General features: G+C 41.8%; 1 protein-coding gene across 1 annotated transcript; it reads left to right on the top strand.

Moving 5' to 3' along the window:
• Window positions 1–9,276: 9,276 nt before the first annotated feature.
• hhatlb (hedgehog acyltransferase like, b) lies at window positions 9,277–19,685 on the top strand. The gene is made up of 12 exons (XM_048970987.1): window positions 9,277–9,461; window positions 11,228–11,367; window positions 12,144–12,211; window positions 12,630–12,743; window positions 13,277–13,471; window positions 14,150–14,359; window positions 15,113–15,284; window positions 15,891–16,035; window positions 17,027–17,062; window positions 17,303–17,504; window positions 17,874–18,015; window positions 18,831–19,685. The coding sequence occupies exons 2-12, from the start codon at window positions 11,262–11,264 to the stop codon at window positions 19,064–19,066; spliced, it is 1,626 nt and encodes a 541-aa protein (XP_048826944.1). The 5' UTR covers window positions 9,277–9,461; window positions 11,228–11,261; the 3' UTR covers window positions 19,067–19,685.
• The last annotated feature ends 528 nt before the right edge of the window (window positions 19,686–20,213 follow it).

The raw sequence follows: 20,213 nt of genomic DNA on the forward strand, positions 1-20,213 counted from the left end.
GTCCAAGTTTTTATGTATATATCGTATTCTATATACTACGTCCAAAACATTATACACTCCATGGTGCTGGCTGGTTATTGCTCTGTGTTACTACTGAATATTATTTTTGTAATTTACTTTATTTTACTGTAATATGACCAGTTAGACCAAAACAAATTGCTTGTACTCAGGCTGTACATGGTGAACAAAGCTGATTCTAGATGACACTGTGGGTAGAAATGTGGTTTCACACCTTCAGGTCTGAGAGGTCGATACTGAACCCCCACCCCCTCCCCCCAGCTCTGTGCTTCTGCAATTTACATGTTCTTCTACGTGTTTCCTCCCAAAGCCCGGTATCATGTGATTTATGACATAGTATATACATGTGTGTGTGTGTGTGTGTGTGTGTGTGTGTGTGCACTCTGCAATGTAGCGGTATCATCATGCCTCATGGGACAGACTCCAAATTCACAAAAACCCCACCCTGGTTAAACAGTTATGGAAAATTGATAGATGTTACATTGATAGATATCTATTTTTCTAATTGTGTAGTTTTTCTGATTACTTCACCTACTAATCCAAAAACATAAAACTTGGTCATTTTTGTTCTTTATTAATGTGCCAACAGCCATGTTGCATGTAATTAATACAACCAAAAAATACAAAAACACAGCCAAAAATTAATGTCTCTGATTCTCGTTAGTGCCATGTTCAGAAATCATAGAGAAATGTAAATCCTTTTAGTTTCTTTATACAATGTCTTCATATCATTCCATTCTAGGTTACACCTGGATTCAAGAAAGATTCCGATATTTTGCACGTAACCTGTCTTGCCCAGTGAATGCTTTTACCCTCACTTAGCTCCGCGAGTGGCTTGGTTCAGGAAGAGCAATTTTAAACTCACACAATCGCAACCTAGAGAGGCAATCAATTTCAGAATAAAATTTATACTTAGCATGGCTGCATGCTAAGTGTTTGCGGGAGGCTCCCGAGGCTGCAGCCGCTGAGGCACTCGCAGAATAATAAACGCCCTGCTAAGTATTTCAGCAAAAAATCAATCTCTGCCTGTCAGTTGGGAGAGACAGAAGGCACCTTTAGCTCTGCTGAGATACACCAGCACAGTAAAACATTAGTATAACACCAATGACACAACCAACACTAGTTCAAAAGCACTAGTTTCACATCAAACAATACTCGCGGTAACACATTTAGTTGTTGCGCACTGTGTGCTGTGGTGTGTCAACAATGGCCACTGATCTCTAAATAATGAGATAACCAGCAATATGCTTCTTTGGTTTTGGGTTGAAGTGCAACAGCGAAGCTATCTTACACTCTTAAATTGTTTAGCTGTAGTATAAGATGGATTTGAATTTATATCAGCAAATACTTAAGAGCTAATGACTGGATCATTATTACACCCCAGCAACGTTATGCAGCAGTAAAGTCAGTACCTGAATCTACTGACTGGCCAGGTTACACCTCCATCCACCATCAATTGATTTTTTTCTTCCCTGTTGGCATGAGCATATACCAGGACAAGAATGCCAGTATTCATTGGGTTCGAATTGTGTTTCAGGGAGCATGAGGAATCATTTTCACGCATGACTTGGTCACCACAGAGTTGTGGCCTTAACCTCATTGAAGGTCTTTGGGATGTGCTGAAGGAGGCTTTATGGAGGTTCAACTCACAAGTCAATACAGGATCTCAGTGAGAAATGAATGTAAATCTGGATGAAAATAAAGGGTGAGATGTTGCATAAGCTTGTGGAAATAATGGTATATTAAATAATCAAAGCTAAAGGCAGTCCAACAACAAAATCAAATGCCAACACTACTACTACTACTACTAATCAAGGGCAGCATGGTGGTACATTTTCACCTTACACCAGGACCCAGGTTTGAGTCTCCGCCAGGATTCCATGTGTGGGGAGTTTGTTCTCGGTGTCTTGTCATGGGGTTTCCTCTAGGTACTCGGGTTTCCCCCCACAGTGAGTGTGCCCTGCAATGGGTTGGTGCCCCATCCTGGGTTGTTCCCTTCCTTGCACCCATAGGCTGTAAGCGGTTACAGAAAATGGATGAATAATAATATCTACAAAAACAAATTATTTGTTGTTGTCTTATGCAGTATCTGTGCAAACTATGAGAAGTGTTTTTGCAGTTATCATGGACACTGTCACATTTGAGGAGGGTGTTTGGTGCATGTTGTTCTTTGTATTGGCCAACGGACATTATAACATAATGTTCGGTAAAAGGCAATGTTATAATAATGGATAATTGTACATTTTGTCAATTTTTTTTATACAGATAGTTGTTCCCTATATAAGTCAGTCTGCCCCAGAATAGCACAGCAGTGTTTATGATCAATGAAAATAACACCTGGCTTTTGAAAGGAGACTCACAGTGTCCGATACGCATGTAATCGATTCTCTGTGGTCAGTATCACCACAGGAATCCAATTTATGTTCATGCAATTTGTAGTCACGCATTATTTAAGATGGATCAAGTTTCACCACAGTTAGTTTTTGTGCAGATACTGCATGCAAGAACTTGCAGTATAAAGCAACGTCTAAGCTACTTCATGCAGAGAATAATGGATCATTTGAGCCAGGAATATTACAGTCAAGTATTTACTCAGTCTTTTCAGTTACAGTACTGGGCCTGTTAATGGTCACATTCCACTACACAGAACTCCCTCATAGAAGGAAGGGCTCATAGACTCCTAAACTCTTTGCCTTAAATGTGTCTGTTCACCATGTCATTATTAACTCTATTAACCTATTTAATTATTGTGATCATTCTATATGCTATAGAGCAGATTCTCATCCTGAACAACACAGAGGCCATTTGTAATTACTGCATGGTAGAGATGTCGCTGTGTCTTGTTTTAGAGAAATCAAGGTGCATATCAAAACTTTTTAATAGGTGATTTTTAAATGTTGTGAAACTGATTGTCAGATGATTGTCGGTTCACCATATTCAGTATGACCCTGCTCCTTTAGAAATGTGATCAAAGTGGAGCCATTGAAAGAGCATAGAACTTTGTGCTTGCATAGACCTTCACTGTCTCAACTGTTATGTGTCCAACAATAAGCACTATTATGTGCCAGAATTGTCTCTGAAGTGCTTTGAAATATCTCTATGATTTCAAAAACAAATACTATGAAACATCCAGACAATTAGACACATCAGTCACTGTGTGTAACGGTGAGGTACACCACTTTGAGTTTGTTAATATAACCCAGCGTATCAATCAGAAGCAGGGGTGAGTCAGACGGGGGGGCAGCAGAGGGATAATTTATGAGGAATCTGAAATGAAAGAACAAGACACTGAAAGGGCTGGTGAAGATGCAGGAATGGTCAGCCCTGAACCCCCTACCCCCCCAAAACACACACAGTACTCCCACAATATCGGTAGGGACATGTCCATACCAGCAATACCGAAATGTACACCCTTGCATTACTACAGGGGTTATTATACTGCTGACTGCTGACAACTACAATGTCGTTATATTGAACAGCTGTCATAAATTTATTCATCAGGGTGTGAATAAGCTTCAATGTTTTAGTAATGCGCTATAAGGAAGTCTGGTTGTGTGAATTTTATGTGTTTGGTCTTTACAGACATGATCAGGGGTCACGTATAACTGGTTTTTTTTTTAAAGGATTTTGGTCATATAACGATGGAAACATTTTTTTGTAAACACATACTGGCGTTTCGGTGTTTAAACATTTTGATAAATATTCAGGTGCAGGAGAGTGATTTCCAATGGCTTCATTCCTGACAAACACCACAGTTAGTAATAAAATAAACACGTAAAGCGAAGGCTGACAGTACACCAACGCCGTTTTCGCTGATGCAGTTGCATGCATGTATACATTTACCGACAATTTGTATAATTTATATGACACCCAACAGAAACTCTGCTTCCTCTGAGTCACCCCCCCCCCCCCCCCCCCCAGTATGTTTTGAAAGAAAAATAATTCATATCCTGGTTCTGCCCTCGCATGTCTGTTACTGACAAAGTGGGTTTCCAGTTTGCTGGTTCCCCCGACTGTCATCAGTTTTTAGACCCGCTCCGTTACGAAGCTCTTAGTGCACCGTCTTCATTTGATATGAACAATGTTATATGCCGAGAGATGAAACCCAACAAGGTACCAGACTTGCATGTCTTCGCAAGCATCTTATCTAAGAGAAAGTTACGCAATTATTAGTCTACAATAATCGGCGTCCCACGCCGGTAGTATGAAGTTCATTGTCTCGCTTGTCATTTCTACACGATACACTGTGGGTTATTAATTTCGTCTTATTATTTTATAACCGCTTTTTCATTGCTACCTTTCCTGGAAAGGGGAACGTGTACCTTGATGGTCGGCGCGAGATGCAACGGGCTAGCGCGTGCCCGGCTGAATGACTGGCGCGCGCGCGTGGGGCGCCTATGCTTCGGTTTGCTGCCTGCGACTTGGCCTCCGGCTCCGCGCGGCTGGCTGGTGAGACACTGCCACCTGCTGGCAAAACAAAGACTCGACCGACAAAAAACTACCAGACTCTTTTAATTGGTGTCTTCAGTAGAAGGCGATGGTCCTTAATCTGAATTTGAAGCATTACTCGCCAGACATCTGTCCACTCGATATCTAGTGGAAAACAAAATAATCATTATGATCAATAGTTTGCGCGTAAAACGTGTATATATGACAGATAATGCAATCAGAAGATAATTTATTTGACCCTAGAGTACTGTAACTTGTGTTATTAATGTTTTCGGGGTCATCATTCTTCCAGACCACAGGAGGGCATGTCTATTATCTCGTACCAGCATGTGTTTGTAAGCTGTTGCATTTTTGTGTCTGTTTGTGAAAATGGGATATGGCTCCTGGCTCACCCAACTTGTATCCATTTATCCATCACCGTAACCGCTTAATCCCAACCGAGGTCGCGAGGGGGACTGGAGCCTATCCCGGGGGCAACGGGTGCAGGCAAGAACCAATCCTGGGCAGGCGTCAACATACCGCAGGGCGCACACACTCGCACAACTACGTGGCCAACTTAGATTCGCCAGTCAATTTACCACACACACTTTTGGACTGCGGGAGGCAGAGCCGGAGCCCCCGAGGGAAACCCACACGAACACGGGGGGAGCATGCGGACTCCACACAGAAAGGTTCTATACGCCCGTCCCGGGGACCGTACCCAGGACCAGCGCTAACCGCTGTGCCACCGTGCCACCCTCACCCAACTTTTAGGAGAAAAAATTGAGCCAACCGTTCGTGCAAATTAATTAGCATCGAGTTCTTTTGGGGCAAGTAAATATAACTAAACCAGTAACTGGTTAAATATTACAGATACTGCTCTACTTGCGAAAGAGATACGTTCCGAACAGCCGTTCGCAGCTTGAAATCGTCAGTCGTTATTCACATCATTTTAAGGGTATACGCACGTACAAAAAACTAAGATGCTGGGAGTACGCAGGTTACGCTGATGCGCGGCGGGAGTAGCGACCGGAAGTCGTACTAGGCGGAATTGGCGCGCAGTTTTTTCCCCACCCACCCATTTTCCAAACCGCTTATCCTACTGGGTCGCGGGGGTCCGGAGCTTATCCCGGAAGCAATGGGCACGAGGCAGGGAAAAACCCAGGATGGGGGGCCAGCCCATCGCAGGGCACACTCACACACCATTCACTCTCACATGCATTCCTACGGGCAATTTAGCAAGTCCAATTAGCCTCAGCATGTTTTTGGACTGTGGGGGGAAATCGGAGTACCTGGAGGAAACCCCATGACAGCATGGGGAGAACATGCAAACTCCGCACATATGTGACCCAGGCGGAGACTCGAACCCGGGTCCCAGAGGTGTGAGGCAACAATGCTAACCACTGCACCACCATGCCACCCCCCAGCTTTTTTTCCCATTAAGTAAAAATGTATTTTTAAAATATAGGCATATAACCAAGTCTTTGGTTTTATTTGTTGCTTAACTCATATTCACCTCCAGACCATCACCCACCTGTCCCACCATATTGCACTCCCCATCAGGTCAGAACACCTGAAGTCAGACTGTCACCATGGTTATTGCTGCTGTGCCGCACCTCGACCTCATCACACTACGCCACATCACCAACATTCCGCAACACAATGCAGACTCAATGTGTCTCAATGGGACGATCCTGGGCCTGGCTTGTACCTTCTTCATCATGCCACACCACATCGCCAACACACCAAAACAAACTCCCTCTGAGGAGTGTAAAGCCACAGTAACCACCACTAAGCAACCCATTTAAAAAGTACTGCTTTTTATTCAGAAAATATGAAACCACTGTTATAACATGGAATGAGATATACCTCCATGCGAGAGCACAATTTGCACTTTTTTTTGCCATTGCCATTACCCCTAATAATCATTTTATTAGAATAAAGATTTTTTTTAGATCCTTTATGAACACATAATGTTACAGGAAATATTTTGCAAATCTCCAAAGGCTAATGCTACACAAATAACATTTCTGTGAATCATTGCTTGCACTTAGAAATCTATTATGTTCACTGATGACATTTTGAATGTCAGCTAATATGCTAACATTAATGCTTGTTCAGTTACAGTAGGTGGGCATGGAGCCACTGGTCACATTGTATTAAATAATGCAGCCCAGTGATTTTCAATAAACATTATTGTGAAATTATATAAGCCAGTAACCATCCATTTGGCCTTACGCAAGATATAACTGTGACACAAATGTCAACATTTACATACAGTAGACCACCCTCCCTCAATATAAAGACGCATGGCGCCAACTGTTCATACTCCAAATCCGGCATGCTACCAAAACCTAACCAATTAGTTCCAGTCCCTTTTTTAAACTTAATTTGCAGAAACAGCATCTGAATCAATCGAGGGCCATCTGTCCCCACACAATGTCCAAATCCAACTATCCACAAAAGTAAAAATATTTGAATTTTGGTTTTTCTGGGGTAGGCGGTGGCAAAGAGAAGATGCTGTTTCATCTGGGCAAGGATGAAATAAAGCTGGTTATCTCCTGTTATCACTTGGCTAACATATTGCTGTGCAGAAACAAACCTTCTCAAAATATGTTGACAACACAGCCTTCTACAGAATGTAGCTGGTGTTTAGAGTCACTAAGAGGAATATGGTGATCTAGATGCCCAAGGATTTGATGCTGCTGTCTCAACAGGTGATCCATCGATGAAGAGTGGAGAGTGAAGGCCTCAGGTTGAGATTGATCTCCTTTGTCTTTAGCGAGATGTTGCTTTCATGGCACCATATACACTAGTTGAGTCTTTCACAACCTTCTTTGCAGCATCCTCGTCTGCATTGCTGATGAGGTCAGTCACAGCGGCATCTTCTGCAAACTGGATGATGTTCTTGCTCTTGAGTTTTGCTACATAGTTGTGGGTGAATAAACTATACAGCAGCAGACTGAGGTAGTAGTCCTGTGTAATGCCAGTGCTGATGATCACTGTGGATGGTTGCTGCCAAATCTCTCCATCTGGGGCCTGTTTGTTAGAAAGTTAAACACCCAGTCACAAATGGAGCCACTTAGGCTGAAGTCTCTTAGCTGTACCACCAGGTTGGAAGGATCAGTGGTGTTAAAGCTTGAGTCACACACAATAAACAGCATCCTGACGTGAGTGTATTTTTTTAGACGTCCCACGGCATTCATCTATGGATCAATCTCACCGGAATGTGAACTGGAGTGGGTCCACGGATACAGGAATGTCGAGACTGATGTGTGACATGACAAGTTTTTCCAGAAACTTTCCAAACTCTCAAACCAAAGACCTTTAGGTGCCTAGGTATCATTTATGCCATCTTCCACCAGACTGTATGGTTATTTCATCCATCAATACATTTCCCATACTCGCCTGTCCTAAGCAGCGTCACAGGGATCCGGAAGCTATGGTGCAAGACAGGGAATAACCTAGAAGAGGACACCAACCCATGACTAATTTATACACATTCAATTTTAAAACCAAATTTCAATTTTTTACAATTATCTTGGGATAATGTACAATATAATTAAAAATGCAAATGATGGCATTAGCTTAATTTTAGTCTCTCCATTAAAAAGGAAAGAATAAGGGAAGCATATTTATATAAGAAGCAGCTGCATATGTATGTGTTTGTTTCAAAGGAGAGCAAGATGACATATGCAAAAATAAGCATTCCAATGCACCTGCACTCATACCTGTGCAAATTCAAGGTGACAGAATTTTACTACTGACATGCATGAATGTACTGGTACGCCAGCAGTTGAAAACTGCAAGACAGAAGGATAACAGAATGAACATTAACAGAATAGGTACTAAAAATCTAGAAATATATAAAGTATAAAAAAGTAAAGAAAATATTTATAGTGCGATTGCAGTTACAGATGATTTGAACTCGGTGATGTTTATGACCCTAATGCCTAGGGGTAGAATCTTCTCAGCCTCTCAGTCCCAGCCATAACGCTCTGGAGGTGCATACCTGAGTTCACGTGGGCATGGATTGCGGGGATGGGGGATGTGGCCCCCCAATAATCAAAACTAGCTAATAAACCTCCACCACCAATAATCATGTTTCCCCCTAAATGGGTGGAGATTTCAAATCCCCCCAGCATTCAAACCAAAGTCAGGCCCTTGTGAGCGCAGCCACTGGAAAGGTTTATCGCCCGGCTGGTGAGTGTCTTTGATGAAGCTTGCTGCTCCGGACCTACATCGTTGGACATCATTTCATTTCAATTTATCGAAAAGAAAGCACAGTCAACTGGAAGAACAAACCCCCCGCCATTGTGTTACGCCGTTTCTAATGAATAATATATGTAAATACACGCTAATCTGTACAATAGTACTGTTATTCCTAATATCATCTATATAAACTGCTGGATATGAATATTAGTATTAGAATATTAGAATTATAGTAACTGTGGATATGAAGTACTGTGGATGTAAAAAATGCAACTTTATGGTTATGGAATATACTAACATAGAAGAAGCAATAAAGACAATAATACCCAAGGCTAAGCATAAAAAAACAGACGATTGATAAAAAGAATAAACTATACAACATTTACGAAGGTTTTGTATAGTCTTGCTCGGTAATGCTAAGCCTATATCTAAGGAATATTCCTTATGTCAAAACCCTTTTAAAGTTCAAAAATAATGGTCTCTGCAGCACTGACGTTCAGAAATCTAGTTTAGAAGAAAATCAGTGCGCAAATGGTAAAGGCTTAAATGTCACGCTGAGTTATAATAGGGAACAGGAATGCGCACACAATAGCTTCTAGCTTTAGGTGCCACCCCAATACCTATAAATGCACCGTGCCCTCACCACTGTCCCATCCCCAGCCCCCGCAACAGGGATCAGCCTTACGATAGGCAGCACATATATTCGTTTCTAAACATTTCTCGATTTTTATTGGTTTGGAAACGGGGGTTCTGCATACTACAGTCACTCGTCCGCATTCCGGGAATTGTCACCTGAGTTCAAGGTCAGTGCAACAAGTGCCTCTGCTGTGTGGAAACGCGCAGGTCTTTCGTCAAACCGTAACATCTCCCGCATGTTAATAGTCTATGTATATGTATATATTTCTTTTTTGAATTCGTATTTACATGGCTAAAAATATCAGCAAATTCTTTGGGGTTCGGTTTATGATATAAAACTTGCAAAAGTTCACACTTAATATTTCCAGTTCTGACACTTGGGATTCTTTATCATCTGCAAAGTAGGTAAATCAGTGGTGCTTTTTTCATACAGCCTACTGTTAAGGCTGAGGGAGCAAGGCATTTCGCTCATGAGCCCAGGGGGTCACCGGAGGTTGTAACAGACGTGGGGAGAACAAATGTTGGATCTAAAATAGAAACACGGCTGCATGGTGCAGATGACTAGGGTCGAGTTTGAAGCTGTTGCCCTATTTAAGTAGAGGCGGGTATTGTTACGGTCTACCTAGAGATCAATATTTAATTGCCCTTGGTTGGCAGAAAGGACATGTATATTCCGTTGGGATTGAGGCTGTTGAATATAGACCTAATTCATTAATATAATTGAGACAGGAATACTAAAAGGAGCATTTGCATGATATATTGTAAAACTGCGCTATTTAATTTGGAAAGGTTAGGAAATAATTCTAAATCACTTTTGAAGTAAATTACAAACTGTGGCTTGTTATGATGATTAAGGAGTTTATAATAGTTTGACGTAGAGCTTCCTATAATTTACCTTTTAAAAAAGGTGTAGAAGTGGAATTCCTTTACAAATTGAAATGTACTGGTAACAGCAAACCACCTCCAGTTTGAAAGTTGTCTTTAAACTATTTGTTTGTGTGTGTGTGTGTGTGTGGGAGGGGGGGGGTGAAGGTATACCACATGTCCCCACAATGTAATAAAAACCTGTTATTTTGACTTGTGGGCACCTTTTATTCAAACCTCACAGTGGGAAATTGAATTTTATAAACATCTGTGACTGCAATCAAAAAACTAAAAATGCCAAAACACTTTTTGTATTTTGTTTGGTTACTTATGGTTAAGGTTAGAGTTGGGTAGGAGTTAAGTTTGTCATTGTTGGGATTAGGGTTTTGCCCGTAGAAAAGAATGGACGGTCCCCACAAAAGATATGAGTACGGGTGTGTGTGTGTGTGCATGTGTGTGTGTATGCATAGATTACATTTGAGGATGAAATTGTCACCGAACTGTAGTAAAACCTGAAACTTCCTTACTTTTAGGGACATCTTTTGAGGTCCCCTTTTGGATGACCTCAGTTTTTATAAAAATCTGTGAATGCAATCAAAAAAGTAAAAATGCCAGAAGTTTTGTATTTGGGTTACTTATGGTTAAGGTTAGGGCTGGGTAGAGGTTAAGGGTGCCGTGACTGGGATTAGGGTTTTTCCCATAGAAATGAATGGACGGACCCCATTTAGATAGGTACGCTAACTTGCGTGTGTGTGTGTGTGTGTGTGTTTGTGTGTGTATGTGAGTGGGTGGGTGGCTGGGTGGGCTGTACACACGTATCTTGGATCTAGCATTTTCTTGGTTCAATGGTGGTGTGTGTCCTGCTTTCCCAGTTTTTAGCAAATATAAATAGACAAAGCTTTTACTTTGCTGTTGTTTTTCTAACTATGGGCGGCGGAGCCTAACTGAGATATTCAGTATTGAGAAAAGGATGCTAACATGTGTTACCATGCTTTTGAGTTGTTTAGCTCTGCTTGCTTGCAGGTTTAAAGTTTTATTACTATAATTTTTTGCTTTTGGTATTTGGCAGATTCTTCCTGGATCAGCACAGTTAATGTTCCGCAATGAGGGTCAAGGCCGCCCTACCTAGGTATGAGATTTACCTTTATACCGCTGTGCTCTGCATGGCTCTGCTTTGGACTGCAAGCTGGATTTTTGAGGTCTCCAGAGGTGAGTAGGGTAGCCCAGCAAGTCTTCAAATCATATTACATGTGTACGTATAGTCAAAAATCGATGGCTTCCTATCACAAATTTTTTAATTGTCTCTGAGAGTGTGTTGTGGCATTAATGAGAAATGAGAACTTCACGACTGAACAGTATATTATTGATAAAATGTTGTCGGTTTTGAGCAGTCATGAAGAATGCAGATAGCGGACACTCCTATATTCGGTTAGAAGAAACGCCCATCCACACACAAATTCAGAAAGAAGGTATCAGTTTTAGGAGAGATAGCATACAGCTGTCATTTAAACAGTCACCTTACAGCTCATATCTGGCTGTGTTGCTGATTGCCTGCCTTTGTATGGTATAGGGTCTTGTACCCTTTGTACGCTGGGTGAAAAGGACCCAAGGTCACCTTAACCCTGGTCTGAATAACTGCTTGGAAATAGGAATAAAGATTAATCATAACGGTCTTTTGACTTCATTGATATCTCTCTTTGTTTGGGAGCAATTTGTCTGTCTACACATCGAGTGATAACGTGATAATACAAGAGCTTATAAGCTCTGTATTGTTATATATCTGACCGTAAAGGCAGCAGAAGCTTGGTTCTTTAGTTTTCAGTTTTGGGAGACCCTTCCTGAGGGATACCAGGAGCTACAAAGTGCTAATCATTTCCTTATAGTATAAGGTTTGTGAACATTTGGACTGCGACTCAGACCTAATTAATCAACCAAGAAAAAAGTTGGCCACAGTTTTCACTGTAAACTCACCCCTTATCTTCCAGCTAATGTGAACAGAAAGACATTCAAAGCCAGTGTAAAGGATGGCTGGTATTACTTTGGGGGGAAGGTGGTGAGTCCTGCACCAGCAGAACCGATATTTTAAAGATTATGTGACCTTACAGTATTCTTAATCAAGTGCTAACATAAACACTTTCTAAAGCAAGAAATGTCTGAATGCAGTTTAGTTATGAAAAACTAACACACTATTAGTAAGTACTAATACTGTATTATAAATTCTACAATGCATGGAATAAAGACCATGATTTGGTCAGATTATAAATTAATAAAGGTAAACCTGATCCTTTCTGTACTAGTAACTAGACACTATTACTTTTAATACTGTGAGTTTCTTTGTGTGTCAGAATTTAGAATTCAGAAATGTTGCTAGCTAAACTTAGCCATAATTTACAGAATATTTGTGAGAAATTAATTCAAGCTCAGTTACATCACCTTGATCCTTTGATGATGTCATGTTCTGACACCTGCAGGACATGGCAGATACTGAGTGGGTCATGTGGTTCCTGAACTTCCGCAGCCACATTCTCTTTGCCTTGTCGGGTCATGTGATCTTCGCCAAGATCTGTTCAATGCTGGCCCCGAAGGTACTTTCTGGCTTCTGTCCAATGAGTTTGCCAAGGGTAGCCGGTGATTCTCTTCCTCTCATTCTGAAATACAGCATAGATAGACAGTGCTTAAAACTTAGTGCTCTCTGCTAAGAATAACTGGGTGATGGAGGGAGCCAGGCTAATTAAAATAGCATGGTGGTAAATATTTGACTCATCATTCATGGTGTGCATTGGCAATCTTTATGATTTAATGGAGAATATATTAAGATATTTTAGCTTTCATTGATGGATATTCCTGTTATAATAAAATATTACATTTTACACGTAGTACTTAAGCACAGACATACTTCACTACAGTGCAACTTCTACAGTGACGTTTGCAAAAGCCGATCAATCTGTCATGAAATAACACAATCTGATCAAGCATAGTGCCCAATGTGATTACCCTGAGTCACTCTTAAGCAAATAACAATGTCCACAACACTGAATAGAAACCCACACCACTGGTGTGACTGGGCTTTAAAACGGATGGCTGACCATCACCAAAACAGAGATCATTTCCCCCACAGCACAGATCCATAATGTATACAGTGTATGGGATGATGGCGATTTTTACCAGCATGGGCTGGACCTACGTCACTCTGGTGTTATCCCACTGCGTGCTGCTCTACAGCATCTCACTAGTCAAGATCAAGTGGCTCTGTTTCGTGGCCGGACTCACCAGCCTGGCCACCTTCAAGATAGAGCCCTTTGTCACCTGGCAGGTGAGTCATATGGCTGTACAGGGAGAGGAACCTGGCCTGAAATTGGGCGGAACACAGTCTTTAGCCATGCTAAGGAATATGGGCTTGACATGCCACATACTCAGGGGCGGGGCCACAAGGGCACTGGCCCCAGCTGAAAGCTGATTGGCCTCCAGAGTGCCTACTCCCTTGTCACTCACTGATTCAAAACATTTCATTGGTTAATGATAAGGTCGGCCCCTCTTATGCCCCCACCCCCACCTTAAAAATCCTACAATAACCCCAATTGGATGAGCACAGGCCTGGGATCTTGCTGAGGAAGATAGTCTTGATAAGGAATGATAAGGAATATGGGCCTGAATTGGGCCAACTTTGCTCACTCAAAAAACCTCTCAGAATGTTTTGGTTCTACGATCAAGGTTAGAACAGGAATATTGCTTCATAACAAGCAATATGGAATTATACAAAGTTACAGAACCATGTTTCATAGCTTTCAGCGACATCTCACCTACATTCTGGACATCCTCAGTCTTTAGTGTAAAATGGGCCTTGAAAAATTAAATATCTTATGTTCTTACTCCTGCATAGCTCATAATGTCCAGTATTATGGTATTATTTCCTGCATTTATTCCTTATACACACCTTCCAGGATTCCTCCAGTTGCACACAATAGATGTTGGTCTTATGTGTTTCTGTCAGGAAGGTTTCGTGACCGGAAGCTTTCAGCTTCAGGGGCTCCTCTTCTATGGAGGCTGCGGCTTCACCATCATGCGATGCATGAGCTTCGCCCTGGAGAACTGCGAGAAGAATGACGGGAACTACAGCTTCCTGGAACTGCTCAAATACAACTTCTACCTCCCGTTCTTCTACTTCGGACCTGTTATGACTTTCGATAAATTCCACGTACAGGTGAATATGTAGTTCACAGCTAAGTTAGAAGCAAATTAAAGTTTCTTTACATGGAGTTTTGCGTGGGCTGCCTTCTGAAGCCAGTTCTAGCTCATCATGACTGGAGGCTGCAGACTCTTTGTTTGCATGGTTTCCTTTTACAGTCCAAACACTTGACATTGAGGTTGGTGGTGATTTTAGCACTTAGCATGTCACACATGTATCTCTCTTGCAGCCTATAATATAACTGTCTGAATAACAATACAGTGGGAGCCCCGTCTCCGTGGTTTCAGGTTACCATGGTGTACAGGCTGTAACATGGTGAAATCCGCCTGCCCAGTTACCCCCAGTATGTGACTCTCCCCCCTTTAGCTCCATACCCACACTTCCCAGCAGGACTCTCATCCTGTCTGCCTCTCACCTTCTTGCTGATCACATTCCTTGCTATGTAATCAGAGTGTCTGTGTTATAAAAATGCATAAAAAGCATGGGGAATAAGGGATTTTCATTCCTCTGTCATCCCTTGACTCGTGATATTACGTCATTATCGGCTTTGGAAAACTATCCTAAAACATCAGAATCCCTTTCATCCGAGAGTGAGAGCAGTACTGCACAATGTAATTTATTATTACTGTATTTATTGTTACTAATCTCTTACTGTGTGTTCTTCATCAATGAACCTGTACCATATGTATGTACACAAAAAAATAGCATTATATGTGAATTTTAAGGTGTGAATTAAGAAATCAGGCTTCTACATTCCTCCCCTCACAGGTGAACAATCCTGACTTGACCCGAAAGGAGAGGGAGATGTGGAACATCATCGCTTGGGCCATGGGCCACTTCGGGATCATCATCATGGTGGATGTCTTGTTTCACTTCATGTATATTTTGACAATACCTTCTGACCTGAAGCTGGTGAAGCATCTCACAGACTGGACACTAGGTGAACAAACGATGCCTCGATGACTTAAGATCCATCCATCTTTTAACTCATTATCTTGGTCAGTGCTGGTATTACCAGGATTCCATCCTGGGGTGGGCATTTAGGTATGTTAGGTGGGCACCAGTGCTCAATTTGAGTCTTGGGTCTTGGGGAGTGGGGTCCCCATGACAATGATAAAAGTTGTTCTCGTGGGGAAGAGGAGTAGGATATGTTAAAAGCTCTTATAGTTGGTTAAATTTGCCCACCCAAAGCCATGCCCGTGCTGGTCAGGGTCACATGGGTGCAGGAGCCTATCTCAGGAGGCCCCGAGCATGTGGGGTATATGCTTGACAGGATGCCAGGGTGCAGACATACTCAGGCTTACACACAATCATATACTATGGGCTATTTTAATAGGCTAATTAGGGGAGAGTCAGAGTACCTGGAAAAAACCTGAGCAACACAGGGAGAGGATGGAAACTCCACCCACATACCACAGAGGAGGCGGGATTAAAACCCCCCAACAATGATGTGCGAGGCCACAGAGCTACACTCTGAGTTACCATGCACCCCTCTTTCTTATGACAGTCTATAAGACGCATAGTTTCTGCTTGGTTACTCCCACAGCTGGACTGGCCTACTCTAACCTGGTGTTTGACTGGGTAAAGGCCACAGTGATGTTTGGGGTTATAAACACTGTCTCCAAGCTCGACCACCTGGATCCTCCAAAACCACCTAAATGCATCACCATGCTCTACGTCTTCGCTGAAACGTGAGATACTACAATTTATCCCTTCATGTGATTATTTATCTTGCATTTTTAACTAGTGTATTAATTGCACATTTCTAAATACACCTACCCAGACAAAAGTTTGGACACAAATACACATAGAAAGGTTTATTTGTACTATTTTCTACTTATTACAATAATTATAAAGACATCAAAACTATAAAATTAACAGGTATGGAATTATGTACTGACCAAAAAAATATCCATCCATCCATTTTCCAAACCGCTTATCCTACTGGGTCGCGGGGGATCTGGAGCCTATCCCGGAAGCAATGGGCACGAGGCAGGGAACAACCCAGGATGGGGGGCCAGCCCATCGCAGCCAAAAAAATATGAAACAGAAAAATGTATTTCTTGTGGGGGGGTGGGGGGTGGAACTCAAAAGGTTGCTGGTTTGAACCTCATGGTTGGCGGAGTGATCCCACCATTGAGCTCTTGAGCAAGGCCCCTAACCCCATTTGCTCACAGGGACTGGCTGACCCTATTGTCTCCTCTATGGCAGCTTCATGAGGTGGCCTCCTGGGATGCTTTTCCAGCTGTCCTGAAGGAGGTCCCACATATATGCTGAGCTCTCATTGGCCGCTGTTCCTTCACTCTCTGGTCAGACTCCCCAAAAACCATTTCTAATGTGTTACGGTCAGGTGGCCAGGTCATGTGAATCAACACCTTGCTTTGTAGACAGCTTGGCGTGTCCAAACTTTTGATTGGCTTCATTTTGGAGAACATGACGAAAGATGAGGAATATTAAAGAGCCACAAACTGGGCCACAAACCAGCTACTTGTTCCGTCAAATCGGCCATAATCACCATTGATCTTACTTCAAATTGTTATTAAGACTTTAAACACGCTTGACGAAATACACAATGAGTTCTGGAGACCGGTGAACTGGAGCAGGCCCATGTTGTTTGACAAGGCTGATGGCCTGTGCGGTAATGAGGCTCGTCTAACACTGAAATCACTACTCTTCCCACAGACACTTCGACAGAGGAATAAACGACTGGCTCTGCAAGTGAGTGCCCAGATTAGTGACATCACATTCCCAGTGCGGTGTTTTGAAACCCGAGCTCAGTCTCCTCCTAAATACACCTCGTGCGCTGACTGGAAGATGTCGAGACTGCCTTTTCATTTTTATTAACGTCACTTTTTAACGTTATTTTACACCATAGAGATGCACTTCCTTATTTTCTGTGCTTTAGCTATGTCAGACTGTAATTAAGTCTTCCAGAGATATGTCAATACTTATCCACAGGTATGTTTATGACTACTTGGGTGGAAGCCATGACAATATCTGGAACGAGCTGGTGGCAACGGTTTGTACGTTTAGCGTCACGGCCCTGTGGCTGGGGCCCGGCCAGATTGTCTGTGTATGGGCTTTCTTGAACTGCTTCGGCTTAAACTTTGAGCTTTGGCTGGCCAAGTTCTTCTCGCTGGAGCCCTTTGCGTCCATTGAGGTGAGGCAGGCCAGGGAAGGCCTTGTGTATGGCTTTATTTTTGTAACAAAGTTAGTGCCTGTTTACTGTGTCCAAAGTCTTCAACTAACTGTCACATTACATTTAAATCCATTCCATTTGTATCCATAATGTTATTGAACAAGCAACGGTGTGTTCCTCATGTTGTGTGTATTACATATTAACAGTGTACACCACAATCAAAAAAATGCTGCACTGGTTAATGAAACATTTCCTTAGAATCTGTAGAGGATTAACGTCTTTTTCCCTCAATTTTCTACCATACCCGCTGCATCAGTGTCTGGTTTATTGATGAGTAATTCAAGTCATTATTGCAATGGATGAACTGCAGTTCTGACTTTCTGCCAACAGATGGCAATGTCCGAGGCCATGTCACGCAGGATTAGGGCTGTGTTTAATGCCTTTAACTTCTGGGCTATCATCCTGTATAATGTTCTAGCCCTCAACAGTCTCGATTTTGCCTGGCTGGTTGCCAGAAGGCTTCTTATTAGAGGTAAGACAGTTGTGGTTCCCAGTTTTTTTTTTGATTCAAATAATCTTTATTTTGTCTGTAAAATAAAAACAGCATATTAATATTGTTTGATCTTGAACTGAGGAATTGTCAGTGTTTGCAGAGGCAGACTGCATTGTGAAAAAGGATACCTAAATTACAATTACACTAATTACTAACAAGAAAATACTATATTTACCTGTAATTGAAATTTATGAAAGTCATTACAGGTCTGAAGTAGAAGAAGCGGAGGTAGAAGTTGTACAGTACCAGTTGAAAATCTGGACACACCTGCTTTTAATGCATTTGTCTCTATTTTAGCTATCTTATTCACCTTATACTAAAAGGCTTTGAGAAAACGAAGTAATACATATCAGATACTGCAACCTTAATTCTGACATTATCTGGCTAAGCAAGAAATTCAACTTCATGATACAGGCCCCTTCTCCAACAGTCCTGAAGGAGTTTCCACAAGATATGGGCACAAGTTGCCTGCCTTTCTCTTCCGCTTGTGGGATCGTGGGACCCAGCTCACCTCTCTCAGCACTCCAACTATTTCCTTGTTCACACCCTAATACTTACTACTCAACCTCAAAGTGTGCTTAGGGTCATTATCTTGTCGAAAAACAAATGATTTTAAGGTGCATCTAGACATTTGACTGGTACTGTAAGTGAGCAGTGAAACTTCATTATTTCCGGTTTTTATGCTGTTATGTTTCTTATAAAAAGGTGATGGCTTGCTTTTATGTGTGGTGATTTTTCTTAGCCCTCGCTGACCCAGGCAGGTGCTCAGGGATTATAAACACTCTCCCGTGCAGGTTTTCCTCTGTCCACACTGTCTGTGCTGATCGTCACGTACTGCGGAATACAGCTAATCAAGGAGCGTGAGAGGAAGCAGGCTCTGCGTCTGGACCCCGATCCCGCGCTGACCCCAGAACCCACCCCGATCCCTGCCTCAACCCTCTCCCCTACCACAACACCCACACCTTCACTCAAAGCTGTGGCAGTGGATGCCCCAGGAAAGGAGGATGCGGGGAAGGAAAAGGCAGAGTAAAGTTTACCATAATGACATGGCTCCCTAAACGTGCATCTGTGATTGTAGTTATGTCTGGGAGTTACCAGGAACTCTCAGCCAAGCTCAACACCATGTCTCTGAAGAGGAAACGTCAAAGCAGTTCTAAAGTGTAAATCAACCCGCTACAGAAATTTCATACCCCAGTAAATGTTTTATTATTAAAGCAAAATACTCAGAGTGCATGCTTTAACTATGTGGGGGATTCTGTTAAATAAACAATTCTGTTAATTAAGTATTCTGTCAAATAATACAATGCAAGATCTGCACCTAATTTTCATTTAGGAAAAAAAAAAAAATTAAAAGCCTCGCAAATTTTTTTGGGACAATTTTATGTTAAAGGTTTTAACTTTATGCCTTGGTAATACTAAATTTATTAATTTCTTACAGACCACAAGGTTTGGTTTTCTTATGTGTGAAATGACACAGTTCATGTATAAAATGTTAAAAGAATATATTGCTTCCACTTTACCGACATTTTTCTTGATTTTAATGTTGCATCTAATTATTTTTGTCATTTTTGCTTTGTTAGCAGATTGCAGAATTAAGATATGACCATTACATATATGAACCGGCTGCAATAAATTTAGATTTGGACTTGGTCTTGTATGTTTCTGGGTAAAGCAGCACAGTTGAGATTGAAGCCGAGGATGTAATTCTGTTATTCCTACGTTCACATAGCTCAGTGTCTGTCAAAGCAGAGATTAAGGGGTCCAATTCACAGGCATTCCTTTACAGAGTGATAACAATGCATAGACCAAACTCCCTTTGACACTGCGGCCAATTTTAGAGACTGAAAGATGATAGACCTGCTAAAAATATGGATGAGCCACCCCAAACTCCCCCGCAGCCCCCCTCCTCTGCCTTAAATCCTACATGGTAGAAGAGGGATCTGAAGCAGTGATAAAAAATTATATCGGACTGGAAGTGACATCATCAATATTCCTGTCCTGAAGGTGGCTTCTGTCTGGCAACAGTCTTCGTAAAAATACTCATTCAATATCTTACTCAGGGTCTAGTCCTTATAAACATTATATTAAATATTTCCATTTTAAGAAATAGAAAAATAACAAGAATCAATATTAGACCCCAGCTTCAAAAGGAAAAGTCTATAAACTTCATTTATAAT

Source organism: Brienomyrus brachyistius, chromosome 1, assembly GCF_023856365.1.
Source record: "Brienomyrus brachyistius isolate T26 chromosome 1, BBRACH_0.4, whole genome shotgun sequence".
NCBI lineage: Eukaryota > Metazoa > Chordata > Actinopteri > Osteoglossiformes > Mormyridae > Brienomyrus > Brienomyrus brachyistius.